The 27,768-nt window shown below is 40.4% G+C and overlaps 1 protein-coding gene across 1 annotated transcript; it reads left to right on the forward strand.

Moving 5' to 3' along the window:
• The first annotated feature begins 8,125 nt into the window (after positions 1-8,125).
• TIGAR (TP53 induced glycolysis regulatory phosphatase) lies at positions 8,126-20,832 on the forward strand. Its single transcript, XM_065034530.1, has 6 exons — positions 8,126-8,265; positions 10,357-10,394; positions 12,614-12,735; positions 16,230-16,307; positions 18,790-18,900; positions 19,374-20,832. The coding sequence occupies exons 1-6, from the start codon at positions 8,234-8,236 to the stop codon at positions 19,827-19,829; spliced, it is 837 nt and encodes a 278-aa protein (XP_064890602.1). The 5' UTR covers positions 8,126-8,233; the 3' UTR covers positions 19,830-20,832.
• The last annotated feature ends 6,936 nt before the right edge of the window (positions 20,833-27,768 follow it).

The following is a 27,768-nucleotide window of genomic DNA, read 5'->3' on the forward strand; positions in this document are numbered from 1 at the left end:
TTAAGACTTCCCTGCAAAGTGACATGTGAGCCTCATATTTCACAGGTTGTCGGCACCAAAGGTGGAGATTTTAAAGCATCACGAGTCCTCATATTCCTCTGGCCACTACTTAACAACATGACCAGCAATCTGCAGCATTTCTTAGGTGTAACTTGTAAGGGTTGTTCGTGCACCTTACATTTATGGTTTAAAGCTCAAAGAGATGCTCTCCAACTTGATTTCAGGTTTTAGGGGATTAATTCCTTTCCTGCTATCGGGTCAGCAATAGCCCCTCCAGAACTTCATGGCTGTGTGCTGCAGTTTTAAGAGGTTTTACTAGATCGAGATTTAGCAGAAAAGAGATGTTCTGTTGTCATTTAAGTAAATGTATGTTTTCAGAATTAGTGAATATAGTGTGGAGAAGCTACAATTGAAATTAGTTGGACAACAGCCTATTCCCTTCCTTTGAAGAAAGCTGGCTGGATGCTGAGAAGCCACATACAATAGGGTTAAGTTCCATTATGTGGCCTGTGAAACCATTTTGCATTGTTGTCTTTTTACCATCTGCAAACAATTCCTGCCCATCATGATCCTATACTTTACATAAGGACAACCTGAGGATTTTAAGGTGGGACAACATAGCAAAATCATGCTTTCAAACAACTGCACGCTGGACTGACTTTTATGTTTAAGAAAACTGTGGAGGCAAAGAGAGGAAAGTTTTAACACTGAAATTTCAGAAGAGAAAAACACCACAAATTGCTCAATGTTTCCAGGCTTAGTATACGAGTTAGATTATGTTTGATTTTGTATTTCTCTAAATCTTTCTATAGGGACTAGAAATGCAGTTTTCCTTTCTAAGCAGGGAATTTTCCTTGGTGTTTCAAAAAAGACATCCTTAATAATTTGTTGCAGGAGTCTTTTCAAACACTGCTAATACAATTGGTGTATTTTTTAATTTGTCCATGAACTATGTCATTCTGTTCTGCTCTAAAAAAGCTAAATTCCCTATGAATCTTAAGCAACCAGCACAAACAGAACAAAATTCTATCCCTGCTGAAGACAGTGGGAGCTCTGCTGTTGATTTTTAATCCTATTTGATTTTCCATCCTGTTAAAATCAGCACACAGGACTCCCTAGGTCACTGAAGGCTGCTCTCTGCAGCCGCAACCAATCAGCCATCCATACTCTGCCTGGAAAGGATGCACTGGAGGATGCATAAATGACAAGCATATTCAAGCATACCATAACTTGAATGTCCTATAGGTAAAGAGCGGGAGAGACAAAGGGCACCTCACATGCACATTCGAACACATGGACTGCTTAACGGCAATGTAGATAGTAAGGTAGAAAAGATGTATTTTAATCTTACATTTCAGAGGGAAAAGACAGGCCATGAAAAAGTATGGCTATGCTCATGTAGGTGACTGTTACTTTCACACCCTTCTGCAGGCACTTGCAGGCATAAACATAGAGTAGTTGCATTCAATTTTTAGAGAATTGTATTAGAGCCTTCTCTGCGCTGTTTGCAAATCAAAGCCAGCCAGCTGGCACGAAGGCAAATAGGCCATGCTCTACTTCTTTGCCCCCCACAGCACACTGAATCATTTCTCCCAATTAAGGGAAAGTTTATTTTAAAAAGACTTTGGGGGTCCCTTTGGAGATCTTTGGAGAAAGCTGGCTATACCCGGTTTACTTTGTACCTTCTTGAAATATTTAAAAAACTCCACACACCCTTTCATTTTTCTTAATATAACAATATATTTAAAAGCATTCTCAAGGGTGATTTGCATGTCAGCTGCATGCAGCCACAGGGGCACAGGTACCATAGTAATTTTACACCAAAAACGCTGCATGGCAGCTGATGCTACTGCTGATGCTGCCAGGGGCAAAGTGTGAAAATTGCAGGGGTCTTGGTACAGACACTTGTCAGGGAGAACATCAGGCCAGCATTTAGCATGGGCTTCAGGTGCACCATGGGGAGGGGTGTCCCTCGGTAGCAGATACATTAAATCAAGACTTGTTAGGCTTACAAATTAAGGTGCGTAATGCTGAAGTATTTATGCTTAGGTATGAGGTCTATATGCAAGATGCCTGCCATGAGTGGGTGCTCTGAGTTCTGCTGCAACTTGATAGAGAGAGATAAAGGATCTGATGCACAGCACAGTAAATAAAGGAAAATAATAAGGGGAAAATGTCTGTCTCCTTAAATGTCTGTCCTTCTGTGGAAATGATGCAGTGATAGCTCTGTCTCGCTATTGAGTTTTCTCTAAAAATAAACTGGTATGTTATTTGAGCTCTTCCAAAATGTAACATGCAGAAACTACAAGAAGAATTAGGACAGAGCAGTGAAGGAGAAAGGTCAGCAGACTGGCCGGCTTTGGGGTTGCAGCTCCTCAGATTACTTGGTAATGCTTCTTAGAGCAAAAACTCTGGTTCATCTGGCAGGAGACTAGTAAGCATCCCTGAAGAGCGATACATTGACCTTTCTGATGACTGGAGTCTTCAGAACTTGAGCTATACTGTGAGGTGGACATAACTAGCTGGAGGATGAGTAGTGAATTCAGGATTATTACCCAGCACATCTGTAAAAAAAATTGTCACAATTTTTTCTGCTTCCTCAAGTTACACCTCTTTGCTTCTCCAAGAAGTTTTTTTATTTCAATTTCTTTGGATTTGCTTCTTACACATGATGAAGTATTGATCTTTCCTAAGTGCCCTGATGGTATTATTCAGTTTCCCAAGCTTAGGTTAAGGCTTGGCTAACGTTACAGAAATTTGCAACAAATTGCACGAAATTCGGGTGTGATTCTCCCTGATGGCTAGCAGCACCAGAGCAAAAGATTAAATATATGATCTAAGCAAAATGCAAAGCTTGTTAAACAGGAACTGGCTATAATTGGACAGCCAAACCTGCGGGTGCAGACTGCTGGAGGACCGCTAGATGACGGTAACGTAACTCCTACAGCTGCAGCTATTCCTGGAGCTCCTCCAGGAGCTGCCTGGGGTTTCCGAGTCTTCTAGAAAGTCAAATGTTTATCTGAACCTTCTCACTTCTCCAAGAGCTCACCTGAACACCTCCATCAACCAGAACGTCTGCAGCCGACTTAAACTTGGGAGTTTGGGCAAATTGGTCTGAAATGCTGTTCTTACAGGACCACAGTTTTTTGCTGTTCAGCCAGGCAATCACAAGGGACTGGCTCTGCTCCCTGATTGCAGCTGCTATATTATCGTGAAAGCTGTCTTAAAAAGAATTAAACACTTTCCTAAAGTTACTTTTCCATGAAAGCAACTGATGTAGTTGCCGCAAAGGTATTGCTCAGCCATGTTCTCCAGCCTGCCCCATTCAAGAACCGGCCACAGCACAAATTCTGTGCTTGGGTTTTGTCCTGGTTTTGTTAAAAAACAAGTTTCTCTTTTAGTGAATTTTGCCTGTCAGCTAAAGCCTTCATATTAGCTGCATTTTTCTGGAGCACCAGATACATGTTTTGGTAAACATAGCAATGGAATGCAAACTTATTGATAAGCACGGATGGACATCTCGCAGGAGGGGCAACCAGAAACAGGTGACCAAGAAACTGACCAACAGAGTATAACATTCCATTCACTTGAATACTTCATATAAAAGTGGGAGATCATGAGGATCTCATCCCTTTTTCCCTTTTGCTTATGGCCGACATTAGGAGAGGACCTTGCTAGTCGTCCCTGCGAACTCAGGCCTAGTGAGAGACTGAATCCAGCTCCGGTTGGCTGCAGAGTCCAATCCAGGACTTTGGTTGCCGGCTCTGCAGTTGCTGGGACTTTCAAGATTGGTTTTGTATATTTTGTATTATTTTCTCTATTCTTATTAGTAGCATTAGTAAAACATCTTTAATTTTTCCAACTCTCTTCTCTCTGTCCTTCTTTCGCTCCCGATCGCCTGTCCTTAGCGGCAAGGGGGGAGAGGGAGGGGCAAAAGGGGGAAGTGGGGCGGAGAGGAGGTTAACAATACATCTGCCAGGGTTTTATTGTCACCCTGCAATCTAAACCCTCGACAGGTTTGACCAAGTTATGTATTTCTTTGTGCCAGCAGGTCTTTGAGAGGCATATTACACAGGGAGAGGAGTGGGAGTGGAATAAGCCTTGAAGAAATTAAGCCCCAGTTCCTGCTGGGCCAGTGTACTTGTAAGAACAGGAAGCAAGATCAGATCCTGAGTGACAGGTGGGCTGCAGAGGAGAAAGTCCAGCAGATGATTTCAGTTTTGTGTTCCTAATTGCCAACTGTCATTTCATGGAGACTAGATAACTGAGATAACTAGATGGATGAAATTGTCTGATGTTAGTGATACGTGATCCATATAATGAGGACTTTACCAGATAGTCAACATCATTCAAGTTTAAAATTTTAAATAGAAAAAAAGTGTTGTCATTCAAAAATTTTAATTTACAGCTCTGCAGAAGTTTCTTCTTCCCAAAATGACTTCCTCAAAGTACTATTCATCTGATGAGTAACAGTGCTTGTGTTAGCAGTTGTGCTTTACAAGCAGTTTCAATGGGTCAGTTTAAAAAACGGGCTCATGAACATAGACTGACATGATGTGCTACAGCAGATCAAAGAAATTACTGATGGGGAAGAAATGAAAAATCAGAATTTTAATGCTCAGGAAAAAAGTGTATATGATATAAAGATGAAGGACACAGGAGCAAAGATAAGAGGACTAAACAATGGAAAGGGGAAACACTATCTAGTAGCAAAATCATGAGGCTGTTAAGTCAGAAGCTGTAGGCCGTTTGAGCTATTTTCTCACAAACCCAAACTGTGTGACTTCAGACAAAGCCTCTTTAAAATTTTGCCTGAAAGGCTGTCGCTTTTGCAAGGAACCTGTATCAAAACATGTACTTACAAGATTACAGATGCTAACAGCGTCAGCTTGTATTTTTTTGTTGTCCTTCTGAAACATGCTCGAAACACAGCTGGGGTCTTACCATCATAGCAAAACAGAGTTGTTTTTAATGGTGATACAATACAAATAGGTCAGAGCTGAGTCATTTGGCACTGGCTCATTTAGAGGCTAGACATGTCACCAGTTTCACCCTTTGAAAATGTCAGTTCTGAAATCTGTGGAGGAGAGGCGCTGCAGAAATACAGGGTTGTGCCACACTGCCAATGGAAGATAAAAAAGGAATGAAACAGACCCACGGATGCATAAAATATTTTATTTAGCATCTCTTTTAAACTGCTATCACATGAAACAAATTATGTTTTAGTCTTTGTTTAGAATTCGTTTGGTGTTAAAGCAAAAACCAGTTTCAAAGTTAGGTCAGATCTCTGGGCAACCCAGAAGAGTTTCTCAAATGGCTGATTTTTAGATAGCATTTTTTTCCATCTGGTTGTGAAAGCCTAAAGGAAATACACTCAGCTATCTGATCAACTAACATTTTGGTTAATCGCACTGTCTGCAATCCATAAAACTTCAGCCTTCTGAGGAGAAAAACATGATTTGTAACTGCTTCTTCTGGTACTTTGTCCATTTTACCAGTAGTAATTTCATAATACTATTATTTAATAATAGCAATTTGGCCCTTGCGCTCATTGACTATTATAAATTGCCATTATCAAAATGATTAAAATAACTTTAAATGATATTTTCTCAGTTCTTATGTGCTATATAGCTCCTCGGATGTCTCTGTTCACCCTTAAGTGACTTTCCAATTTCTTTCCTTGCTTTTTGAAGCCATAAAATATGTATTACCTGTTATTGTATTCTACATAAATAACAGAGTGATGAGTTGACCAAATTTTTATGGTTAATTTCCTAAAATATCAATAATTTTGAATCCTTTGATTTGTGGCCACAGGGACTTTTCCTGAGGTGAATGTTGTATTTCTGTGTTGAGGAAAACATCCTCTACGCCATATCCTTACAGTTTGCTAAGATATATGCATGGTTTTTCATGAATCTTCAAAAACGGGAAATGGGGAAGAAAAAGCAAAATCAACTTCTGCTTTTCAGAGACTTTTTTTTTCTATGGCTTTGCTTTTTCACTCTCACTAAGGAAAGTGAGAGTCTGAATGCCAAACCCTAGCAACTGAAGGAAGAATCCCCCTACTCACCCAGCAGGTAATGCATAGACAAGAAGTGTGAACTACAAAACAGTGATGTCTTACATCTTCCCACAAATGCTGTCATTTGGCCCAGAAAGAACACTGCAAGGCAAAAAGAGGAGAGCTGATTTATTTGATCTAGTTCAAATGTCAGCTTTACTCTGGAGTTTGAAAACATCATTGTGATACAGAGTGTGTGTGATGTTTTTCACAGTTGGTAGGTTTGCTTTGCTCTCCCTCTAGAACTCCCCTAATTCCTCTCTATTTTGCAAGTATGGTGATGGCTGTGGAGCAAAAGTGGTCTCTGTCCAACAAATCAATCTGCAACAGTTTTAATATGAAGTTCACCCATCCCAGGACTACAGATCCCAAAACCGCATTCCACCAATCTCCCATCTACATCCCAGGAACTGAAATGATTTGGGTGAAAAGGACCTGAAGAAGAAGATGACAATCTGCCCCATTTTTCAGAAAACAGGTGGAGGTTCTGAACTTCAGCTGGCAAGGGCCAGCGTGGCCCCAGCTGGTTGTGGACACCTGCGTTGTAGATGCCCACACCATGTGCTGCTTGTAAACTGCTCGTCTGAAACCATTGTTTCAGAACAGCTCCCATCTTTGTCAATGAGTACTTGGGGGTACGATTTGGCTTCAAAGACCTTTAATTGACTTTTAATTAGGGTAGTTTATCCAACCACTGATATTACTGTGAGCAAAGTTCTGTTGCCAGTCAGTGTTCTTACTGGTTTTAGTTACCTTTAACAAGACTGAACATGATCACACAGAATCACAGAATGTTAGGGATTGGAAGGGACCTCGAAAGATCATCTAGTCCAATCCCCCTGTCGAAGCAGGAACACCTAGATGAGGTTACACAGGAATGTGTCCAGGCGGGTTTTGAATGTCTCCAGAGAAGGAGACTCCACAACCCCCCTGGGCAGCCTGTTCCAGTGCTCTGGCACCCTCACTGAGAAGAAGTTTCTCCTCATATTTCAGTGGAACCTTTTGTGTTCCAGTTTGTTTCCATTGCCCCTTGTCCTGTCATTGGTTGTCAACAAGAAGAGCCTGGCTCCATCCTCGTGACACTTACCCTTTGTATATTTATAAACATTAATGAGGTCACCCCTCAGTCTCCTCCAAACTAAAGAGACCCAGCTCCCTCAGCCTTTCCTCATAAGGGAGATGCTCCACTCCCTTCATCATCTTTGTTGCCCTGCGCTGGACTCTCTCCAGCAGTTCCCTGACCTTCCTGAAGTGTCCAGAACTGGACACAATATTCCAGATGTGGTCTCACCAGAGTAGAGTAGAGGGGTAGGAGAACATCTACTAATAACCACCCCCCCTTCTAATACACCCCAGGATGCCATTGGCCTTTCTGGCCACAAGGGTACAGCGCTGGCAATATTACAAATATCACATCTTCTGCAAGGTGGTAAACTTACTCAAGTCTCCAGTCTCAGAAACATGAGATTATGTGAAAAACCAGAATTTTAAGGTGAAAGCCATCTGATTATAATTGTAAAGTAAGAACACGTGCCTTAAAACCTTAAAAAATGCTTCAGAATGGATACAGCTACCCTTTCATTTTAAAAAATGAAGACTGTAAATATCGAGGTTTTCAGGGCTGGTGAGTGCGCTGCCTACAGCTGCAGCCCCATAGACCTGCAGCCCCTTTCCCCCTCCTCACGCTTCCTTCTACCAAACGCAGACTGAACTCGCACATTTCCCCACAGCCTCTGCCAAATATTAAGGAAATGAACGCGTGCGCTGCAGCGCCGAACGGGTTTCGTGCGGAAGAGAGAGAGAGGATCAACCTCTGGGAGAGCGGGCAGGTAACGGCGCGTCTGAGCACCTGCGTGACGTCATGACGAGCGCTCGGCAGCGGACGCAACCAAGTTTCTGAGCAACTCCCTGCGGCAAGAGGTTTGGCAGCTGCTTTTGTTTGGGTTGGGGGCTGGCGGAACACACCGGACCCTTTTGTGCTGGGAACTGCCCCGGAGAGGACGCTCTGCCGCCCCTTCCCGCCTCCGCGCACCCACCGCCTCCTCGGGACGGCAGGGGGCGGGGCCATGACGTCAGCGGCGGGCGCGGGGCGGCCGGGCTCCGCAGTGCGGGCAGGAGGCCGCGGCGGCGGGCGGGGGGAGGTTGGGGCTACGTCTGCGCGGCCGCGCCATGGTTCGCTTCGGGCTGACCGTCGTCCGGCAGTGAGTACCGCCGCACACCCCCGCCGGTGCCGGGTGTTGCCCTTTCCCCGTCTCCTCGCTGCTTTCCCCTCCCCCCCATCTTGCCGGTGCCGGGACGGGCCGTGGTGTCAACGGAGTTCCGCTCCCCCCCTTGTGCCCCCCGATAGCGGGCGGTCCGTTGGCCGCGCGTGGCCCCCAGAGGGGTAACGGCCTCATGGCGGTCGGTCGGTCAGTCGGGCGGGGCTGCGGCGGGAGGGAGCCCGCGGGCGGAGTGAGCGCTGGCCCGGCCCGGCCCGGCCCTTGAGGCAGGCGGGGTATCTGCGCTCTGCGGCCCCGGGGGGCATCGCTGTGGGCCGGGCTGGGAGGCGCCTGACCCGGGAGGGGCTGAGCAGCCAGTGCCGCCGGTGTTAGCAGGTGTGAGAAGGTGCGTGAGTCTGCTCCGGGCAGGTTAAGCTATGTCAGCGTAGTTTAGTATCGATGGAAGTGTGAGGTTGTGCATAACAGCAGTAAGTGCTATTTGTGAACTCTTGGGTGACCGGTCATAAGACCTTTCTCCTGCCAAGAGCTCTCTGGTGGGGCACCGCTCATTTAGGAATGTTAGTCTAACGTTTCTGCTGTGAAATGTTAATGGATTGGTGTTTGTGACTTAGTTAAAATTGGCAAGATGGGGTTTTTTTTTCGAGCTACACTGGATATTGACAAAGATTTGTCACTAACTAGACGAAGTAGATCCAGCTGCCTGCATTTGACAGTTAACTCTAATTTTTATGAAAGCTAAACTTTTTCTTCTCCTTAACATAGAATGATAGAACGTCCTGAGTTGGAAGGGACCCACAACGATCATTGAGTCCAACTCCTGTCTCTGCACAAGACAACCCCACAGCTCACACCATGTGTCTGAGGCTGTTGTTCAGTCTCTTCTTGAACACTGTCAGGCTTGAGGCCATGACACCTCCCTGGGGAGCCTGTTCCAGTGCTCCACCACCCTCTGGGGGAAGAACCCAGAGTAGTCCTCTGTAGTCGTCCCATGTTGCCTGACCTTGCTTCCACTGACCATGTAATTTCTTCCATTAGACTGTACTTGCGTATGCTCTGTTATCTTAGTGCTACTTGGAAAAGTGCCCATTTTGCTCCAACTGATGACCAGCGGGATGGACCGTATCCAGCCTGCCACACCTTCCTCAGGAGGCTGGAAGTAACTGTCAGGAAGTGGGTAGAGCCTGAAGAATTAAATTGTTGCCCCCTCTGCAGGAAAGAGTTTTAAAGCATACTAAAACAGTGTTTTCTCTTAAAAACACTGGCTTTCTGTGATCGGTTACCTACTCGTGGCTCATCTTGAGGCCTTCTGCCCAGCAGTGGTGATAGCTCTCTGTATAAAAACTAAGCAGCACACTTGGCTTTAGTGCTGCAAAAACTTAAGCACGTGACATTTTAGTCAGGTGAGGAGTCTCAACAAAGTCAGCATGCTTAACTTTGTTCATGTTGAGTTTAGTTAGATTTTTCCCTCCTGAATAAATCTGCACATGGTTTTAGTCACTCTTCTCTTGAAATACCATTAATTATGGTTTCCAATATAAGATATTTTAATTCCTGAAGAAGGTGATGTACATTCTAGTAGTTTTTCTCCAGCTCTCGTTTCTTAATGCTGTGTTACCTCAAGGTGTGCAGCCTGCTCTGCTGCTATCTTTAATAATCTCTTGAATTGGCTTCCCTTTAAAGCACACGTCCAGTTATCTAGTACATGCTTTTTGTAAGAGGACTTCAGAGTCTTCCTGCATCGTCCTTCTCTCCAGCATGGAGGCATTGTTGTAGTACATAAATTATAATGCATTTATGATACATTAAAGAAATTACTTTCCTTCCTTTTATTCCATGTAGGTTTGTCTTAGTAAATATTGACTGCATAATTGGAGTTGACTGTTTGAAAATGTTTTTGGTTTATTGTGAAGTCTTCAAATACATATTTTGTAAAGAGGCTGTGCTGTACTTCGTCTCACTTTCATATTCAGACTTTGCTGTCTTCTGTTGGTATCTAATACAATAATGGTTTTGAACACTCACTAAAACTGTTTTGAGTGAAGATTTTTTTTTTTTGTTTATAATCTCTTTCAGTGGAGAAACAAGATTCAACAAAGACAAGATACTGCAAGGTTAGTATCAGTTATTCTACTAGCTTGTTAGAGATGGAAATTTATTCTTCCCTGCACAATGAGAAATCCTGTAACCAACTACTGAAATGTTAATTATTATTATGGAATAATATTGCAAACTTTAAGGACTTTATTTGTAAGCCAGGACATTAGCTTGATAGCTGTATAGAACTATTAAGATTATAAGTTGGTATCCACAGAATGTCAACAAATAGTATTCCAATAGTTCCTTTTTCTAAATGGGAAAAAAAGGTTACCTGTAATCAAAGTGATAGCAGCACCTGTTATTAGGGATGCCACAATGTCCCATAGCACTGTGTTAAATCTCAGAAGTATGAAGACTGGGAAAAGGGCTCCTGGGACTCACATGAGAAGTGAGAGCTGCAGCTATGGTGAAGTACCAGCGAGGTGCACGTTTATACGGTAGAGTTGGTAAGGAGCTGCAGAAGGATAGATAAAGGTCATGTTGTAAAGGAGGCTATTGTCTTAAGAAGGTTATCTGTCACTTGAGAAAAAAAAAGCCTACAGTAGAGCAAGGAAGAATGAAAATGAAAAGTGAAGGTTGTTTAAATGCTTGAACTGTTCAATCCCATCTTTTTTTAGAAAGGCAGTCTTTAGACAAAACATTTCAAAACAGATTTCTCCGTAGTGACTGCTGACTGGTACATCCAGAACTGAAAACACTGAGCTGCTTGGATGTCTGTTGTAGGAAAACTGAGGCTCACTGCTACAAGGAACCTAGTGGAGTTGTATTCTGAATAAATAAACTTTATACAATGCTGCATGCTATGAGGAAAAATCACTCTTCCAGATTTTCCTACCTCTGTTTTGACATTGCAATGTACAGTTCTTGCAACATGGCTTTGTGTTACTAATAAAGTGAATAAATACTCCCACACGTTATGTTCTTAGAAGTACCAATGACGTCTTTTTAATTTCCTGGTCTTCTGTGGCAGATGACATGTAGTGGGTTCTTCTTCAATGTGAACATTGCCAACTCTTAGAGAAGCATGTGCATCTTGTGTTTTGAGAGGTGTAAGACCTATGCCAGCATAGTGGGGTACAAGCTCTCACATGGCTGAATTACGGACGAAGTGTTCAGAATTCAAGTTCTGGACTTCTGATGTCCTGTCTTTTACTATTGGAAGGGTATAAATGATTATTCATTTGCTTGGTGCAAAATGTTATTGTTGTTGTTCTGGATCTAATGAGAATTACATGCTCTCTGCTTTGACTCCCTACAAAAGTAAAATAGGTGGTCCAAGTGTGGGCATAGCAATTTGTTGAAGGTTTGTCCCTCTGGCACAGTTCTTGGTTCTCCTACAGACTCTGAGCTGTGACAGGAGCACACCTGTTTCATTCAAGCTGGATTACCAAAGTGTTGGCTCTCTCAGTGCTGCCCTAGAGCTTTGTGGCCGGTTAAGTTTCACAGACTACTCTGGCTGAAAACAACTTTCGGAAGGGTTACTGCTTTTCAGTTAGGTTTGTTCCGTCAGTTATGCAGCTGCATGAGCATAAGTGTCAATGTGCAAGGTGGAGTAGGGGAGAGGAAGAGACCACAACAGATTGTGTTTACATCAGCTGTAAAATTCTTGTGAAACTGTGTCTTTGGCAAAGAGTGTGTGCTGCTTTCCGCTTTACACAGAATCTCTTCTTGTCTTATTTCTTCAAGGGATTGTCAACGTTAAGGAATGGGGAGGAGCAGGCATTTCATGTTTGTCAGGATGTGACTCTCCTCATGTGCATACTTTTTGCATATATGTATTCTTATATCAACAACAGTATCTCAGTTGTATTGTCTTTTTTTTCTTATTTACAATCAACAAATCTGTTTACAGAGTTTTGGTTGTGAGATTCCTCTTGCAGGAGGCCTACCAGTGACCATTTTAAAAAAGACAAGTGATTTGAAATGACTACTTACATTTAGAAAGTATAGGCCTCTGTTTTGTGCTTAAATTTGTCTTATATATACATTAATATAAATACAATCAATAACGATACTTCTGTCTTCCTAGCCTTTACTCTTTTTTTTCATACAATTTGTGTGGCAGAGTTTAGGGAACACCAGAGGAACAGTGACTTCTACTAAGGGTTGACTTTATTGAAGGAGGAACATTTTTCTTACGACCGAGCAGATTCTTTATTGCTGCCATGCTTGCTCAGCTGCTAAATGATCTAAAATGTGCATGTCTTAATGTTGATGGGTTTTCATTTTGTAGGTCAAGGAGTGGATGAACCGCTCTCTGCAACTGGTTTCAGACAAGCGGATGCTGCTGGTGTATTTCTCAGTAATGTGAAGTTTACTCATGTCTTTTCAAGTGACCTCCTTCGAGCAAAGCAGGTAAGTGCTTCTTGAGGCAACTGAATGTAAATGTTAGCTTCAGAATTTGACATTCATTTGCTATTGGTGATGCCAGAATACTACAGTGACAGAGAGCCAAAAGCTATTTTGATGGACTTAGAACTGCAGTTTAAGTTGTGTAGAATTCAAGGTAGTCTCTATGTGTGAGGGAATTTCAATGGAAACAGCTCAGATAGGAAGCAGTGAAGGCTATCTTGCTTTGCAGGGTGTCGTGCAGTGTTGTTCTTACGGATTTGCCTTTATTTTATGTGTGTATGCTCTTGCTAAAGGAGTAATTGGGACTTAGAGGTAACACAGACTGAAATCAGTTTCTTTGAAGAAACAAACCAAATTTGCTGTGATATTTTTGTGCTGTCATGCATGGCAGCTATGTGCTGTGTTTTTCTGAGGAATGCAGACCAGTATAGGCAAGTTCAATTTATGCTGTAAACTCAGTACAAGGTTCATTAAATATGCAGAGTGGTTGGATTTTGCCAGGAAAGTAATATCACACCTCTCACCTTGATGCACTACTTTATTAGTTTAATTAAATTGGAAAAAAATGTTAGTTACTGAGTGGGATTATGTATGGTTTTGTGTACAAGATTACAAAATACTCAAAAATTAGAGAAGTTGAACTTTTAAATGTAGAGGCATAGATCAGCTGTTCCAGGAAGGTCCTGTCTCCTGTGGAAACCTTATCCTTAATTCTTTCTTCTTTTACTGATGCTATGATTTCAGGAGACTTCATGTGATTGAAACTAGTAAGCAATTCTTGATAGCCCTGGTGGTTGCTTGCTTTTTGCTTTGTTGCCCTGCTACAAAAGTCTATGAAGTCTTGCTGTAAATCAGATCGACAGAATCTGGTATAAATCCCCCCTTTTTTTTTTTCTTAAAACTTAAATCATCAATACTGCTCATCAGTTTTGCAGCACAGTCCCATAAACTGTTGTAGCAGCACCACTTAGGCAGAAAACAAACCACAGAGGGAGGGCGGGAGGAGTGCAATAATGAGATATTTTTTAAATATATAATAACTGCCTGACACATTGCTTCATTTAAGTGTGTGAATGGCAGTGATTGTAATTAAAAAACATTCGTAGTGCATTATAACATTTCTAAGACTGTCTGTGCTAGGTGCCTGCCTTAGGGGAGTTGATTTTGAATGCTCAGCTGCTTGAGAGTGATGTTGGTAATTTTTTTCCTTGTATTACAGACAGTCTTTTCCATGAGAAGCATTTGCACTCTCATAATGTAGATGACAGACCTGAATTTGTCCTTTGCATAAAGGAAATGTGTTTTGCCACTTGTTTGACAAGCTATCCAGACTTCGCAGAAGTTTTTCCAAAGATGTGTAAATCTGCAGTTTCCATTAGCTTGGAACTCCCTTTTTTTTTGGCAGCTAAATATCTATGAAGAAGTGTCTTTTAAGTTGTCACTTCATAGTTCAAGTATGAGAGGAATGCACAAATTCCCTTGCACAAGTGGAAAAAAAACTGGTTTTTTACAGAAACTGTTAGTGGTAAAGTTTAGTTTTCCTTGCAGCATCTCCTCCATCGGCTGTAGTCAGGGCGTGTACTGGTTACTGGAATCAGGAGTGGTACACCGTCCTCTCGCTACTGCCCATGGCTGCCAGATGAACATCCAAGCCTGGGCAGGATAGGAGAAAACGGGAGTATATGCAAAGAGTGGTACTAGCTGGGCAGGAATCCTGAGAGTAAAAACAGATGCAAAGTGAGCATGTATAGGAAATGCAGAGAGAAGCTTTGGAGGGAAGCCTGTTTGAAAGAATAAGCCTAGGAGGGAAGGTCCCAGATTAGGTCCAGGAATTAGCAGGCCAACCTGTACTGTGAAAATAAAAAATAGATTAGTTGGGCAGACTGGGATGTGGCGTGAACAGAGCATAACTCTATAAGACTTGTAAGCTTAACAGAGCATAACACCAGCATCTGCAGGCTATTATGAGGCCCTACTGTGAGATCCTTATGCTGTTGGGAAAAGAGCCCTGCAGTGCCAAAGGTTGGTTCAGGACTGGGACAGGTTGAGCTCTGAGAACTGAGAAAAAAAAATAAATCTCTGAGTCTTTTCCGTGTATAAGGTGGTAATGTTTCTGAACCATGTTGGTGTTCTCGTAATGGATGGTGTAGGAAGGATGAGAGGAAGTTAAATGTCTTCTTCAGGGCAGATTTTGGTTTCAGCACATTAAATGAAAATTCATTTTTATTTGCAGTTCAGAGTATGAATTAGTGCTCAATAGGTGAATGTTGTCTATTCTATGTACTGAACGAGTCCTGGAGAAATTTCAGGATACAATCATACAATTAACTATGCTATTCATGTATACAAGGAAATTTATTCAACCCTCTCTGAATTTTGACTTTACTCTGTGACAGAAATTCAGGGTTGCAACATAAAGCCTTTGCTAAGCAATACATTAAATAGGTCATAAAATCTTGTTAGTACAACAAGGCTGCTTCTTATTTGCCAGAATCCAAGGAGCCTTTTCAGAATGAGTGCTTTGAATGTCAGTTCAATTGGATGTGGACATTTGCACAAGACTTCCAGCTGATATTACCAGTCAAAACCGTATGTCAATCCAGTACCGTACTTCAGTGCATCTAAGAACAGGAGCAAGTTAGCCAGCACACTAGAATCTGTATAAGGCAATACTTTTTCCAAAGTAGCATCAGAATTTCCTTTTGATCAGTTGTCTTGCCCTCCCTGCACCCCCAAAATCACATGCTTCCTCGGAAGGAAAAAAAATACATTGCACGAAAGTCAAGACGTCCAGACTTGTTAAAAGCAAACTAAGCCCTTTGGGTTTTCTCTGTCTCTTGGCCATGCTATCAAAAGGCAGGTGAATACAGCTTGGGACACTCTTTTGTTTTCCCAAGTGAACCATCCAGGCTATTTTTTCCTCATAACATTTAGGCTGACACTTCAGTATGTTGCCAGAAAACAACCTCCTGCCTCTTAACTGCTTCAAGAGTATTTGATTTCTGAGGTGCATTAAGTAGCCACTTGCCAAAAAGTAATTTCATTTGATAGATGCTGTGTTTTTTGCAGTGGCTTTAACTGATCAGTTCTTAGGAATATATTGCTTGTGAGTCTGAATCATGTACGACGTGTAAAGAATGTGTCACCATGATTGCTTTGTGAGTAACAAGAGAAGATGTGGCTTTTATTACAGTAAATCCTACTGCTGCTTTGCATCTTGCTGCCCAACTTTCATGGCTGCTAGTTGTCTTTAATTATTCTGGACTTTGAATTGTGGAAGAAATTTCAGAAGATTGCAGCTTTTCTGCCTTTTGTGACCTGATGCAGGTCATATATCCAATTCTGACAGAAATGACTGGCTGAAAATCTTTTTATCTTGTTTGTTAGGGTTGTTAGGTACTACTAATGTGATTCACAGTGACTGTGGTGTTGTGAGATGGTGTTATCTGTCACATGAGAAAACAGGTTGATAATGTGACTGTATATTCACTTTTTAGACTGCTGCCACAATTCTAGGAAAAAATAAGTTTTGCAAAGATTTGGAAATCAAGTATGATGCAAGACTTCGAGAGAGAGTAAGTGCCAAAAGAGTTTGTTTTAATATTGAACACTGAACAGGTCGAAAATGTAACTTACTGCTGATATGTATCTTGTGTTATTAAATGGTAGATTTAACAGCGGAGAGCACTATTTCTTGTGTTTTTAATCACTGAAAACTGAACTTTTCACATCGGGTACTATAAGTTGTTTGCAGAATCGTGAGGCAAAGCCAAAATTTAGTGATTAGTGCTGTAAATGTAATGTTCAAATTATTTAAGTAAGGTAAGATTTACATGTAGAGGGGATTGTTTTAAATGTAATAAAAAACCTGGCTCTGTTTTCTAACACCATATGTAGAGTGTTAAAGATGACTCCCTCTGCCTACCTCTTCTAGCCTGATGACACAAATCGATGTTGGCTTTTTAGCTGTTCATACCTCTTCATTTGCATAGAGACCGCTGGAAAGCTCTCTGCTGCCCATGAAACAACCTGCTTTCCTGATTAGTCTCGCTGCCTGATAATGCTCATAATTATTCCTCTGGTCTGTTTTTAACTAGGTCTTGATCAGAATGAACTCAGATTCTGACAGTTTCTCCTGCTATGAATCACCCTTCAGATCCTACACTGAGAGTGTCAGCTGAATTTTAAATAAGGAAACGCTACAAAACCAAAAGTGGGATGGCATATTGCCAGCAGGCAAATAAGTGTTTAAGTAGCAGAACATGGTTGTAGCATTTCCTATTTGGATCTTCTTCTGTCAGAAATTCTTGTTTTTCCTCTGAAACCAGCAAGTTAAATGCCCACCCAGTCGTCTTTAGTTGCTTTACCACATGACTTTTTCAAAAAATTATGGGTCATGATACAGTATTTTAGAAAGAATACTCTGAAGTCTCTGTTACTTCTTTTTTTTCCCTTTCGTGATGTTTGTATGGATGCACAGAAATGCCAATACGGTGTCTGAAGGCCAGAAGTTTTAAGTTGCTACTCTGGATAACTGAAATTAAGTTTGAATTGCATGAAAAGAAGCAAAGTCCTTTAAAAGAACGTATGTCATTGACCCTATTATGAAAGTTTCATTCTCTCATGCTTTGTTTTCATGAGAGAATACTGGAAAAATATTTAAGATTAGAATTTAATTTTCAGCAGCTTCAGAGCACTTATCTCTTCATATTTTAGTATTCTTAAATTGCCAATATTTTGCTTTTGAGAAAGGGATTGAGAGGCTGAAAAAAATGTGTTTCATTACATTTAAATTCCGAAGATTGTAAGAAATTAATTATTATGGCAGCTAACTGCATATTCACAGCAAGTGGATAGTGACACAGAAGTCAAAAAAGCCTCATTACTGAGTATGTGTCTGTATCCTCTTCGCCAACATCTGGATTTCTGGAATGTGTGTAACTGAGTGACAGTGTAGCATCAGCTCCTACTTTCTCAAAATATTAATCGTAACTGCAGCATTTTTACTGTCTTTGGACATTTCAGGGAAACACCAAGGCTTTCCATTTGAATGTATTTTTCATCTGTTAGTGGTAGTGAAGAATTAATCTTCAGAGAGAGAAATATTCATTTGTTTTACCATTGTTAGTGGTGTGCCTTGGAAAGATCTTCAGAGTAAAAAATTGTAATGCACATCCAAGTGTATCTGTCTTGTAAAATACATTACAGATAATAAATATTATGTTTTATAATGAGACTTCCAGTGATCCAGAATAACTAGCTGGTATGTATGGGTTCTGCATTTGGATGTCTTGGGAATAAACATACCATTGAAGGCAGTTAATTGCATGTTCTCTGAGTCCGTTAACATATGCCTTCAAGATCTGTTTTGCTTTCTTTGTTTTCTGAAAACGCTGTCTGCAGTAGAAATGTGTCTTGAAAAAACAGGAGGAGACCTTATTTTTTTTTTTTTTAAATAGATGGACAACTTCTGTTTTTTCTTTTTTGTTTGTTTGGTTTTGTTGTTGTGTTTGTTTGTCTCTTTCAAAAATTCTGATTTTTAAAATGGGCTCTTCCTTGGTTGTGGAGATTTCAGAGGTCTGTAGAAGAACTATTGGTTTTTTTACTTGTGAAAGGTAATTCCCTGTGGTCTTTCTGCAAATGAAAAGTAAATGGATTTTATCCTCGTGTGAACCACTACAAACAGAGGTTTTTTCTGTGTGACCTCATTTACAAAGACATCTGAATTTTATATGCTAAGGGTGTCAAGAATGCATAAAAAAAAGTCAAAGCAAAGATCAGGCTGGAGGTAATGTTTTGAATGACAGTACTTCAAGCGAGATGCTGCTCTTAATGTATTTCTCTACCCAGCATGTATATATATATATACTTAAATAGCAGATATAAAGACACCTCCTCCCCCCAGTATTGGGATAAAAATCTATGAGGTAGTTAAGCCTGCTCATTATGCTTAAGAATCCAAGAAAACAAAGCTGTTAAGAGATGCTCGCTTTGGAAGCTGTACTGGAGACTTCTTGTATCTTGCTAAACTTGCTTTTTGTAACCTGCCTCTTACAGAAATACGGAGTTGCAGAAGGAAGGCCTTTGACTGACCTCAAGGCTATGGCAAAGGCTGCTGGAGAGCAGTGTCCTTCATTCACACCTTCCGGAGGAGAAACACTGGATGAAGTATGATATTTATTTATTTGTGTTCTAGTTTCTAGGCCTTTTCATCAATGTAGATGCAGCTATTGTGCACTTAAGAACATCTTATTGAGAGCTTAGCCCTACCAAAGGTAGCTGTTTTCCAAGCTAAAAACACTAAAGGTTGGACCAGATGATCCTTGTGGTTTCTTCCAAGCTAGTATTTTATGATTCGATACTTCACCTGATTGCAGTGGCTGCCAGGGAGGGAATCTCTTTAGAACTAAAATACAGGTTCTGAGACTGACTCCTCTTGTTTGCAGGAGGATGATGGCAATTGCTCTCAACCTGGGCTTCGCAGGGCAGAGGAGTTTTGGCAGCATTCAGTAACTTAGTGATTTCTGAGACTTGTCTGTGATAAATGTTTGTCTTCTAACTTAAATAGTTATATCTCAGATTTCTGAAAGCTGAAGTCTTTTGCATTCTTCATAATGTACTCTTCTGATCTTTCTCTTTAGGTAAGAGAACGTGCAAGGGATTTTTTTGAATTTCTTTGTCAGCTAGCTGTTGGATTGGAACAGAAAGAACAAGACATGCATGGTGCAGCAAGCAGCTCAGGAACATCTGAAGAACAGTTAGTTTTCCCTTGGACAAATCACTGTAGTGAAGCAGAACTTAGCTCTGATAACAGTGGAGCTTCTAAAATACTAGATGCCAATATATTAGTGGTGAGTCATGGAGCCTACATGAGGAACTGGATTGGTTATTTTGTTTCAGATCTCAACTGTACTTTGCCAACAAATTTAACAAAGTCTCAACTGTCTTCGGTCAGTCCCAATACAGGAGTTAGTCACTTCATTGTAAAACTTGAAAATGGAAATTTGTTAAAACCTGAAATCACATGTGTTTGTCTTAATCAAGACTCTCACTTAGTGGATGTGGGAGCTGAATGTGTAGCTTCAAAAGTGTTTTAGGAGTCTTTATAGGGGGAAGTGGTTTTATATCACCATTATACTAAGCTTGGGAAAGGTATCTGTAGTAATGACTGAGACTGAGTGGAGTTATTGACACTAAACTGCAAAACTGAAGACATGCAACTGCTCACCATCTTAAAAGAATTTGTGTGGTACTAGTGCCCGATAAAAATTGGCACTAGAAAAATAACACAAATGTTCTTTATAAACAGAAACATAATACTTCCAGTCACCTTCATATGTGCTCTTACAGTGCATAGTTTTAAAAACTTATTTTTGTTAGCCGATATATTTTTTTGTTATCTCCCAGTAAAAGAGTTGAGGAGGGGAGAGGAATGGTACGTCAAAGATGAGCTATACTGTATTCTTGTTTTATTGCAAAATGCTATATTGTAATATTAAACATATGTGTTGTCTTAAAATAACTTTTTTGAATGCAATAGTATAACTTAAAAAAGAGCATTGCCTAGTGAAAAGGTTCAGTACAGAGCCAGGGGGTGTGTTCCAGGCTCTGATACTAAATAGCTGTGAGACTCTGAGAAAATCTCTTCTCCATTTGTAAAGTGGGGATGATGATATACCTACCTCGCAGGAGTGTTTTGTAAGAAATTGTTAGTGTTGCTGAGACCTCTGTTGAAGAGCACTGTACACAAAGTATTTATTTTTAACTATAACCAGGAACCTCATGTGCACATAGTTGAAATAACAGTCTCTCTTCTGAAAAAGAACCTTATCAATACGGCAGCTTGGGCCCAACTAGAATTCTGTTGTCAATTGCAGTCATACATTTGATGGATGAATATTTTTGCCTAGAATTAGGCAAGTTTGATTGCTTGATGATTGCTATAGTTGCTGTTGGTACTGCATTCTTTCCCCACTGGGATGTTTGTAGTGTTACTGTGTAAGCTTATCTGACTTATTTATAATATCCACATACTTTTTCTTCATTTGCATATTTTAAGCCTGTTTAAAAAAAAATTAAAGGCTTCTGAGTAGACCTCCATTTCGTCTGTATTTCTTTTGAGGTAAAAATCTTTGATAATATTACTGTATGAAACTTTGCTCAGATAATATACCTTTTATTTTATTTTTTTTTTTCTTTTTATTTTCTGAAAACCTCCAGGCTGGTCTTTTACTGTAAAAAAAAAAGCTCTTCTTAGGTATGATGAATCAATGCTATCCAGACTCTTGCCTGGAAGAACCACTGATGTTAAAATGTTAAGGACATATATCAATTGTTTGCAACTGTACAAAATGAACTGTTCAACTGAAGTTTTAATTTTTTGTAGTTTTAAAAAATATGCTGTTCTGTGTAATTTGAACTACTTGGCTTCTTTGCCTTGAAGCAGAGACTTGAATTTTGAGGAGGGAAAAAAGGTTGCTGTTTTTTCCTTGAGCAGGTGGGTACCTGTACTTAACCGGGACCCTACTGAAAAACAGCAATGTAATTATTTAATCTGGTGCTGGTGACTGTACTTTGCTTCTTCTGTTCCTGTGACTGTGATTCAGTAGGAAAGTTCTCTTGATTCTTACTTGAACGCAGAATGGAGGCGTGCTGCTGGTTTTTGTGCTGTTCGTCCAATACTAATACTGCTGAAATGCAGAGGATGAAATGGGAAGTGTTTAGCCCTGCAGTGACCAGAGGTGAGTTTCTAAGGTGGTCTTCAAAACCCTGAAAATGAGCTGAAGCCTTTTTACCTGTGGTGGGGCTTGTTATGCAGCCAGCAACAGGGAAACCATCTGCTGCTGTGTGTGAAAACCAGTATGTGGAGAGGAAAGCAGCTTACCTGGTATGCACAGATGGGCACTGGTAACTGGGGTCAGCAAGGACTGGTCTTTCAACCTCTAACACATTACATAATGTGAAGGATTAGACGCCCTTAAATTGGGTTGATGAATTTAAATGGAGTTTATACTGAACTTCTGCATTGACAGACTAAACTTGTTGCTCACTGATCATCTCGCTTCCTTTCATTTCTTTACTGAGGAAAGGCACTTTTTTAGGGCTCTTCTTTCCCTGTATGAGACAGTTTGTAAATGTGCAAGTGTATCTGGGCAAAGTTTTACAACTATGAGTTTTCCAACAAACACGAAATTTTCATAATATACAATCCTGGGAAACTTAAGGTTTCTCAATAACAAAAAAAGCTTTGGTCAATATGGCTCTATGTCAAGTTTCTTTTTATATAAACAGCCTTTGTTCAAAACAAAGATATTCTTAAGCAAAGTGTTTCAGTGTTATTCTCAAGTAAAAAATTCTGAATTCAAATAGTCACAACAAAAAGTTCAGAAAATTAGTAAACTTTTTTTGAGAAAGCCAGCGAACTGGAAAAGTCTTTGGCTAGCCAACTGTTATTGCTATCAGTCATGATTACCACCCAAACAGTAAGTTTAAAAAGGGCACATTTTGAATCAAAAGTACAGAGATTGCAGTGGTAGGTTGGGGAACTGCTCAAGACTTCTGTTTAAAAGTGTCTGTAGATCTTTTTCACAAATCATTCGTTCTTAAAATACTGGACAAAATAAGTTATGTACATAGGAAGGAAAAATGGGAATGTGGGCTTTTGCACAGACTCCTCGAGCTTCTTGTGAAATGCAGCTTCCTAGAGGGCTCCTGAGTACTAATTGATGACCACAGCCAAAGAAGGTAGAAAAGTTTTAATTATGACTGTTAACGGAGTTAATAGCAGAGGGTGAGACTGGAGCTCATGCTTAATTTGCCTGTCCCTGGTAGTGCTTGTTTATTTCAAGAAGGCAAGTTATATAGCAGGGGACTATCCTGTTGGTGCTTTAAATAGCTTGAACTTTTCTGTAATTGCCATGTCCTGAATTTTGTGAGTCATTCCATTATTACTTCTTGGAGCCAAAGTAACCAAGTTGAAAATGTGCATCCTTCAGCTAGAAAAGTAGTGGAGACCTAATATGTTTTCCTCCTTAAGTCAGTAACTTTTGTCAGATATTTCAAAACACGTTAGTGATTACTGTGCTTCCTTTAATTTAAAAAGCTTCTTTTTCTTTCTTGCCTGCCCTCAAGCAGGTTAATTAACATTTTGTTCTTGCAAAATATCTTATGAGAACATCTACTTATTTTGCAGCTTTTGGGTAATATTCTTCCCATAGGCATTTTTGACTCTTCCTCCATAATTCGCTTTACCTTCTGTAATGTATTTGTAGGTGATTAAAATTTGGACCCATCCTAAGAAACCTGTCTTTATGATTATTTTCTTTAAGTTATTGTTAACAGGATTGGACTAGATGATCTATTGAGGTCCCTTCCCATCCCTAACATTCTGTGATTCTGTGTGATTCTTGCATAGGGCAAGCAGACAGTACAATCGTGTGTAATCATGAAAAATACTAAAGGGTGAAACCATTCAGGTTTTCCAAAGAGCTCCTATGATAATGATGTAACTTAAAAACTTGAGAGCCAGAATCTCCTAATTAAGACTTTGTAAAACACACTAAATTAATGCAAACACATCTGCTAGTGCCTGAGGGAGTGTAAGGAATCAAGCGTGTTCTGCAGTTGCCCTGTTGTGTTCTTTCCATGTGTACCTGCCCTTGACGTTGCTGGAGAAAGGATGCTGGCTCAGGTGGTCTTACAGACTGTCCTTTTCCTTTCAGCTTTCTTACATGAGGTGTAAACTTATCTATGCATGTAAAAGTAAATCAGTAATTTTGGAAGCTTCTGAAATTAATTGTAAGCCTCTTTTCTTTAAATCTGTGTATACTACTGGTCTTTTAAAGTCACTGAATTGACATTGAGTTTAAATCTTGCTCTTGTAATAAAGTGACACTTGTACATTTGTTCAGTAATTCAGTACAGTTTATTCAGATCATGGGAAAGGAGAGCTGCTCTTATAGATGGTTCTGTTAGGAATAGTCACAGAATATAAATATTTGAGGGATTACTCAGTAGCAGGCAATGAATGTTTTGTCCTTGTGAAATGCCAGTCTCTAATTAGCAGCAGGAGACAGGGCCTTAACTACAGGGTGGATTTTCAGCAGTAGCTGCCAAGAGAGGCTGTGAAATCAGATGGAACTGTTAAACACATCAGTTGGATGATAAGAATTTCAACTGATAAGATAAAGCTACATTCCTTTTTAACACCTTTATAAGAAAAGGTGGCCATGAAGCTGGTGGGGGGCCTGGAGCACAAATCTTTTATAAGGAGTAACTGAGGGAACTGGGGCTGTTTAGCCTGGAGAAAAGGAGGCTGAGGGGAGACCTTATCACTGTCTACAACTACCTGAAAGTAGGTTGTATCATGGAAGGTGTTGCTCTCTTCTCCCAAGTAGCAAATGATAGGACAAGAGGAAATGGCCTCGAGTTGAGCGAGGGGAGGTTTAGATTGGATATTAGGAAAAAATGCTTCACGGAAGGGGTTGTCAGGCATTGGAACAGGCTGCCCAGGGAAGTGGTGCAGTCACCATCCCTGAAGGTGTTTAAAAGGCGTTTAGATGAGGTTCTTAAGGACTTGGTTTAGTGCTAGAGTTAGGTTATGGTTGGACTCGATGATCCTGAGGGTCTCTTCCAACTGAAATAATTTATGATTCTATAAAATAGTGCTGAAATAAATGTTAGAAACATGTCAGCTTGCCCACGTAATGACCTGTAGTCAGATCTGAAAGACCCAAGCATATTTTAGAATTATCTTTTCAACTGGTAGAAGTTAAAAGCTGTCTTGGCAGGCTTTTTCAGCTGAACAGTAGGAGATGAAAAGATGACTCTGGAGATCACCAAGATCAAGAGGAAACTCAGTCCCCAGCTTTCTAACCTAATGTTTTCTTTTGCTGAAGAGTCCAGTGGTATTCTGCTCATAAAAAGTGGTTCTTCAAAAGGTAGGGGTGGTGTGACCTCCTTTGCTAAAGTCGTTGGTCATGTTTAAGCAATGCTTTACCAGACTGGCCTTGACTTGGAAAAGGTGATAGAAAAGACAAAGAGAAGTTCAAAGTTCCCTGCATTATAGTCCACTTGTTCCTCAGTTTTGGCTCCACCAATATCATCTTCTAGCAGGCCTGCTAAATGTCTAGCAGCCATCAGGCATGCCCTTTGGCAGAGCGCACTGGTAGTATCACAGTTTCCTCCCTCTAAAGCATCAGACCTTTTTCAAGATATTTGCTCTGTTCCCACAGTTCTCTCTTGGTTTCTGTTTTCCAGACATAGCTCTGTCTCTGCAACAGGAGAAGGGTGGGGGTTTTTTCCCTCCTCTTTTTTTTTTCCAAGTACAGAATTTAGATCAGATGCATTCTCTATCCAAGCGTTTGGTATTTCATGAGACTGCCTCAGATCCACAGCCCACATGCCTGGACCTGAAATATGTCAGATTTTCCCCAGATGTGTCCTTCTTGTGAGGGCTTTGGCCATGAGCCTGATGTTTTTGGATACATAGTAATCCCAGGCAAATGGCAGCTACATGAGCACAAATCAAATGCAGAATATGTGAGCTGTTTCCCTGACATCCATAGATATGGCAAACCTGACATGTGGTAAATCCAGTGCTGTTTGGGCAGGTTTCCTTTGCTGAGATCGCTGTAGTGTCACTTGCAAACATCTCTGGGATGTCCTGGTATGCAGGGAGCCCTGTGTGAGTCTACGAATCTCCTGCCTGAACTCTAGAAGCTGGTAGTGGGGCCCCTGCGAGCACAATTGGAGAACAATAGCAGAGGCCTTGAGAAGAAATTTGGGAATGTTTGCATTGGCATTCAGGAATATTTAGCCTCTTCATAAGGTGTTTGGTTGGTTTATTATTGGCATCAGTGTGGATGTGTATGTAGTACAAGAAATATTTTACAGTGAGGGTGGTTAAAATACTGGCCCAGGTTGCCTAGATAGGTGGTAGATGCCCCATCCCTGGAGACATTCAAGACCAGATTGGACGGGGCTCTGAGCAACCTGATCTAGTTGAAGATGTTGCTGGTCATTGCAAGGGGGCTGGACTAGATGACCTTTGAATGTCCCTTCCAACACTAACTATTCTACAATTCTGTGAATGTGGGCACAGGAGGATACCAGGATGAAAACATAAATCATGTATGGGCAATTACTGGTCTCTAAAGGAGTGCACTTGAGGGCAGGCAGAACCCCTTTTGGGTCATGATTAGATGTGATGTTCTTTGATGACCAAAGATGGTCATTGATGGCTTTGATCCAGCCATAGCTAAACTAAAGAGGGTTTGATGCACTAGATTGAACTGTGGTAAGTCACAAATGTATTTTGGAAGAACTAGCTATTGAAAAGTGAATTTACTGAAGTGAAAAGTTGAGGTAAAAAAGGTTTTATTTTAGAAGGGCAAGAATCACAAAATTAGTTTAATAAGGTCACCTATACTTACAAATGATAAAATTATTTTTATAAGGTCAGTTATACTTAAGAATCACAAAATTAGTTAATAAGGTCAGCTATACTTAGGAGACTTAAACTGACTTAATATGGAAGAAAGAGGGGAAAGTTTTACGTATTTAAATTGGAGATGTAAAAATTATCTAGAAGTCACATCCCAAACAGGCAGAAATTACACGGAGAGTCTGTAGGCCCAGTTAGAGCAATAATCATCTCAGAACAAGTTGCTGATTCTGGGAAGAGAGCCTACAAGTAGAAAGAAAGTTATATCATACAGAACATTGTATCTTAGATATGCAATGATGATGAAAAATAAATTTAGAAAAGTAGCACAAACATCTTGAGATGTCTTATATCAAAACAGAGGACAAGGAGTATCAGAAATGTTGCATTATGTAAATGGAATAGAGATTAGGTAGTCTTAAATTATATCCCCAGAATGGATTATTTCATTTACAGCAGTATTGAACACAAGGTGGATAATGGGAATGAGGATAGGGAAAATACCGCATTTAAAGCCAAGAATTAGAGAATTTAATATGCTTCTCTCAGGGGAAATGACTAATCTTTATCCCAGAATTCTGAAAACACATCTAAAATTACATATCCGTAAGCAAGTATTTTAAATAGATCTGTCAAGTTGGGTGTGGAACCGTATGACTAGAGAATAGGAAATAAAATATTTCTTTTATTTGAGAACAGAGGACAAAGTAATCTTACAGAACTGTTACCTTGACCTTAATAACATTCAGGACTTTAGAAGGAATTCTGAAGGATTCTGAAGAATCTCATTACAGACAAGAGACATCAAAGAAACCTGCAATATAATTAAATTAGTTCTTTACCATAAGTAGTTCACACCAGACTAAACTGATAGTTCTTTGATGAAATAACTTTTCTTTGCCTAGACATCAGTTATGGAATATGATCTAGATGAATTTTAATTGAACACTTGACACAATGCCACGATGGATGGAAACTATCAGCTCAACTGGAAAAGATAGATATTACTAGGAAAAAAAAAAAAGTTGAAGTAGGTGTGCAAGCAGTTTATAGGCATATGAGTAAATAGTAATGTCCAAGGTTAAGTGCTGAGCTGGAGTAAAGTTAATATTTAAGTTCCTCATAGAGCAATTCTTTTGTCATGACTTTGAATAACAATATAGGAATGTGAAAATGTTAGTGAGGAAGCATCAGCAATTACTATGTGGGTTTGGATATCATGCAGAGGAAGAGATGACGAATTTGAAGAGAGAAATTAAAGAGATGGCATGAAATGAGCTACTACAGACTGCAAGCTCAGGCACTTTGATACCAATGACAAGAATTGTCCACTACATGCTGGAGACCATTGTTGAAAACAATAAAAGAAGGAGAACAGTCTGGACTAATATTAACCTCTGACCTACCATGGGTGGTTGGTGTTGTTGCATTTAGAAACCCAAGCCTGATCCTGAAAGGTGTCTCTGGTCACAGTAAAGAGTCATTAATGCCATTGTACAAGCGGTGATGAGATCTCACCTCCAATGGTATGTGTAATTCTTGCTGATTTTAAGGAAGGGTTGGGAAATGTAACTGTATCTTGAAAACAGGAA

The sequence above is a fragment of the Columba livia genome, chromosome 1 (assembly GCF_036013475.1).
Source record: "Columba livia isolate bColLiv1 breed racing homer chromosome 1, bColLiv1.pat.W.v2, whole genome shotgun sequence".
NCBI lineage: Eukaryota > Metazoa > Chordata > Aves > Columbiformes > Columbidae > Columba > Columba livia.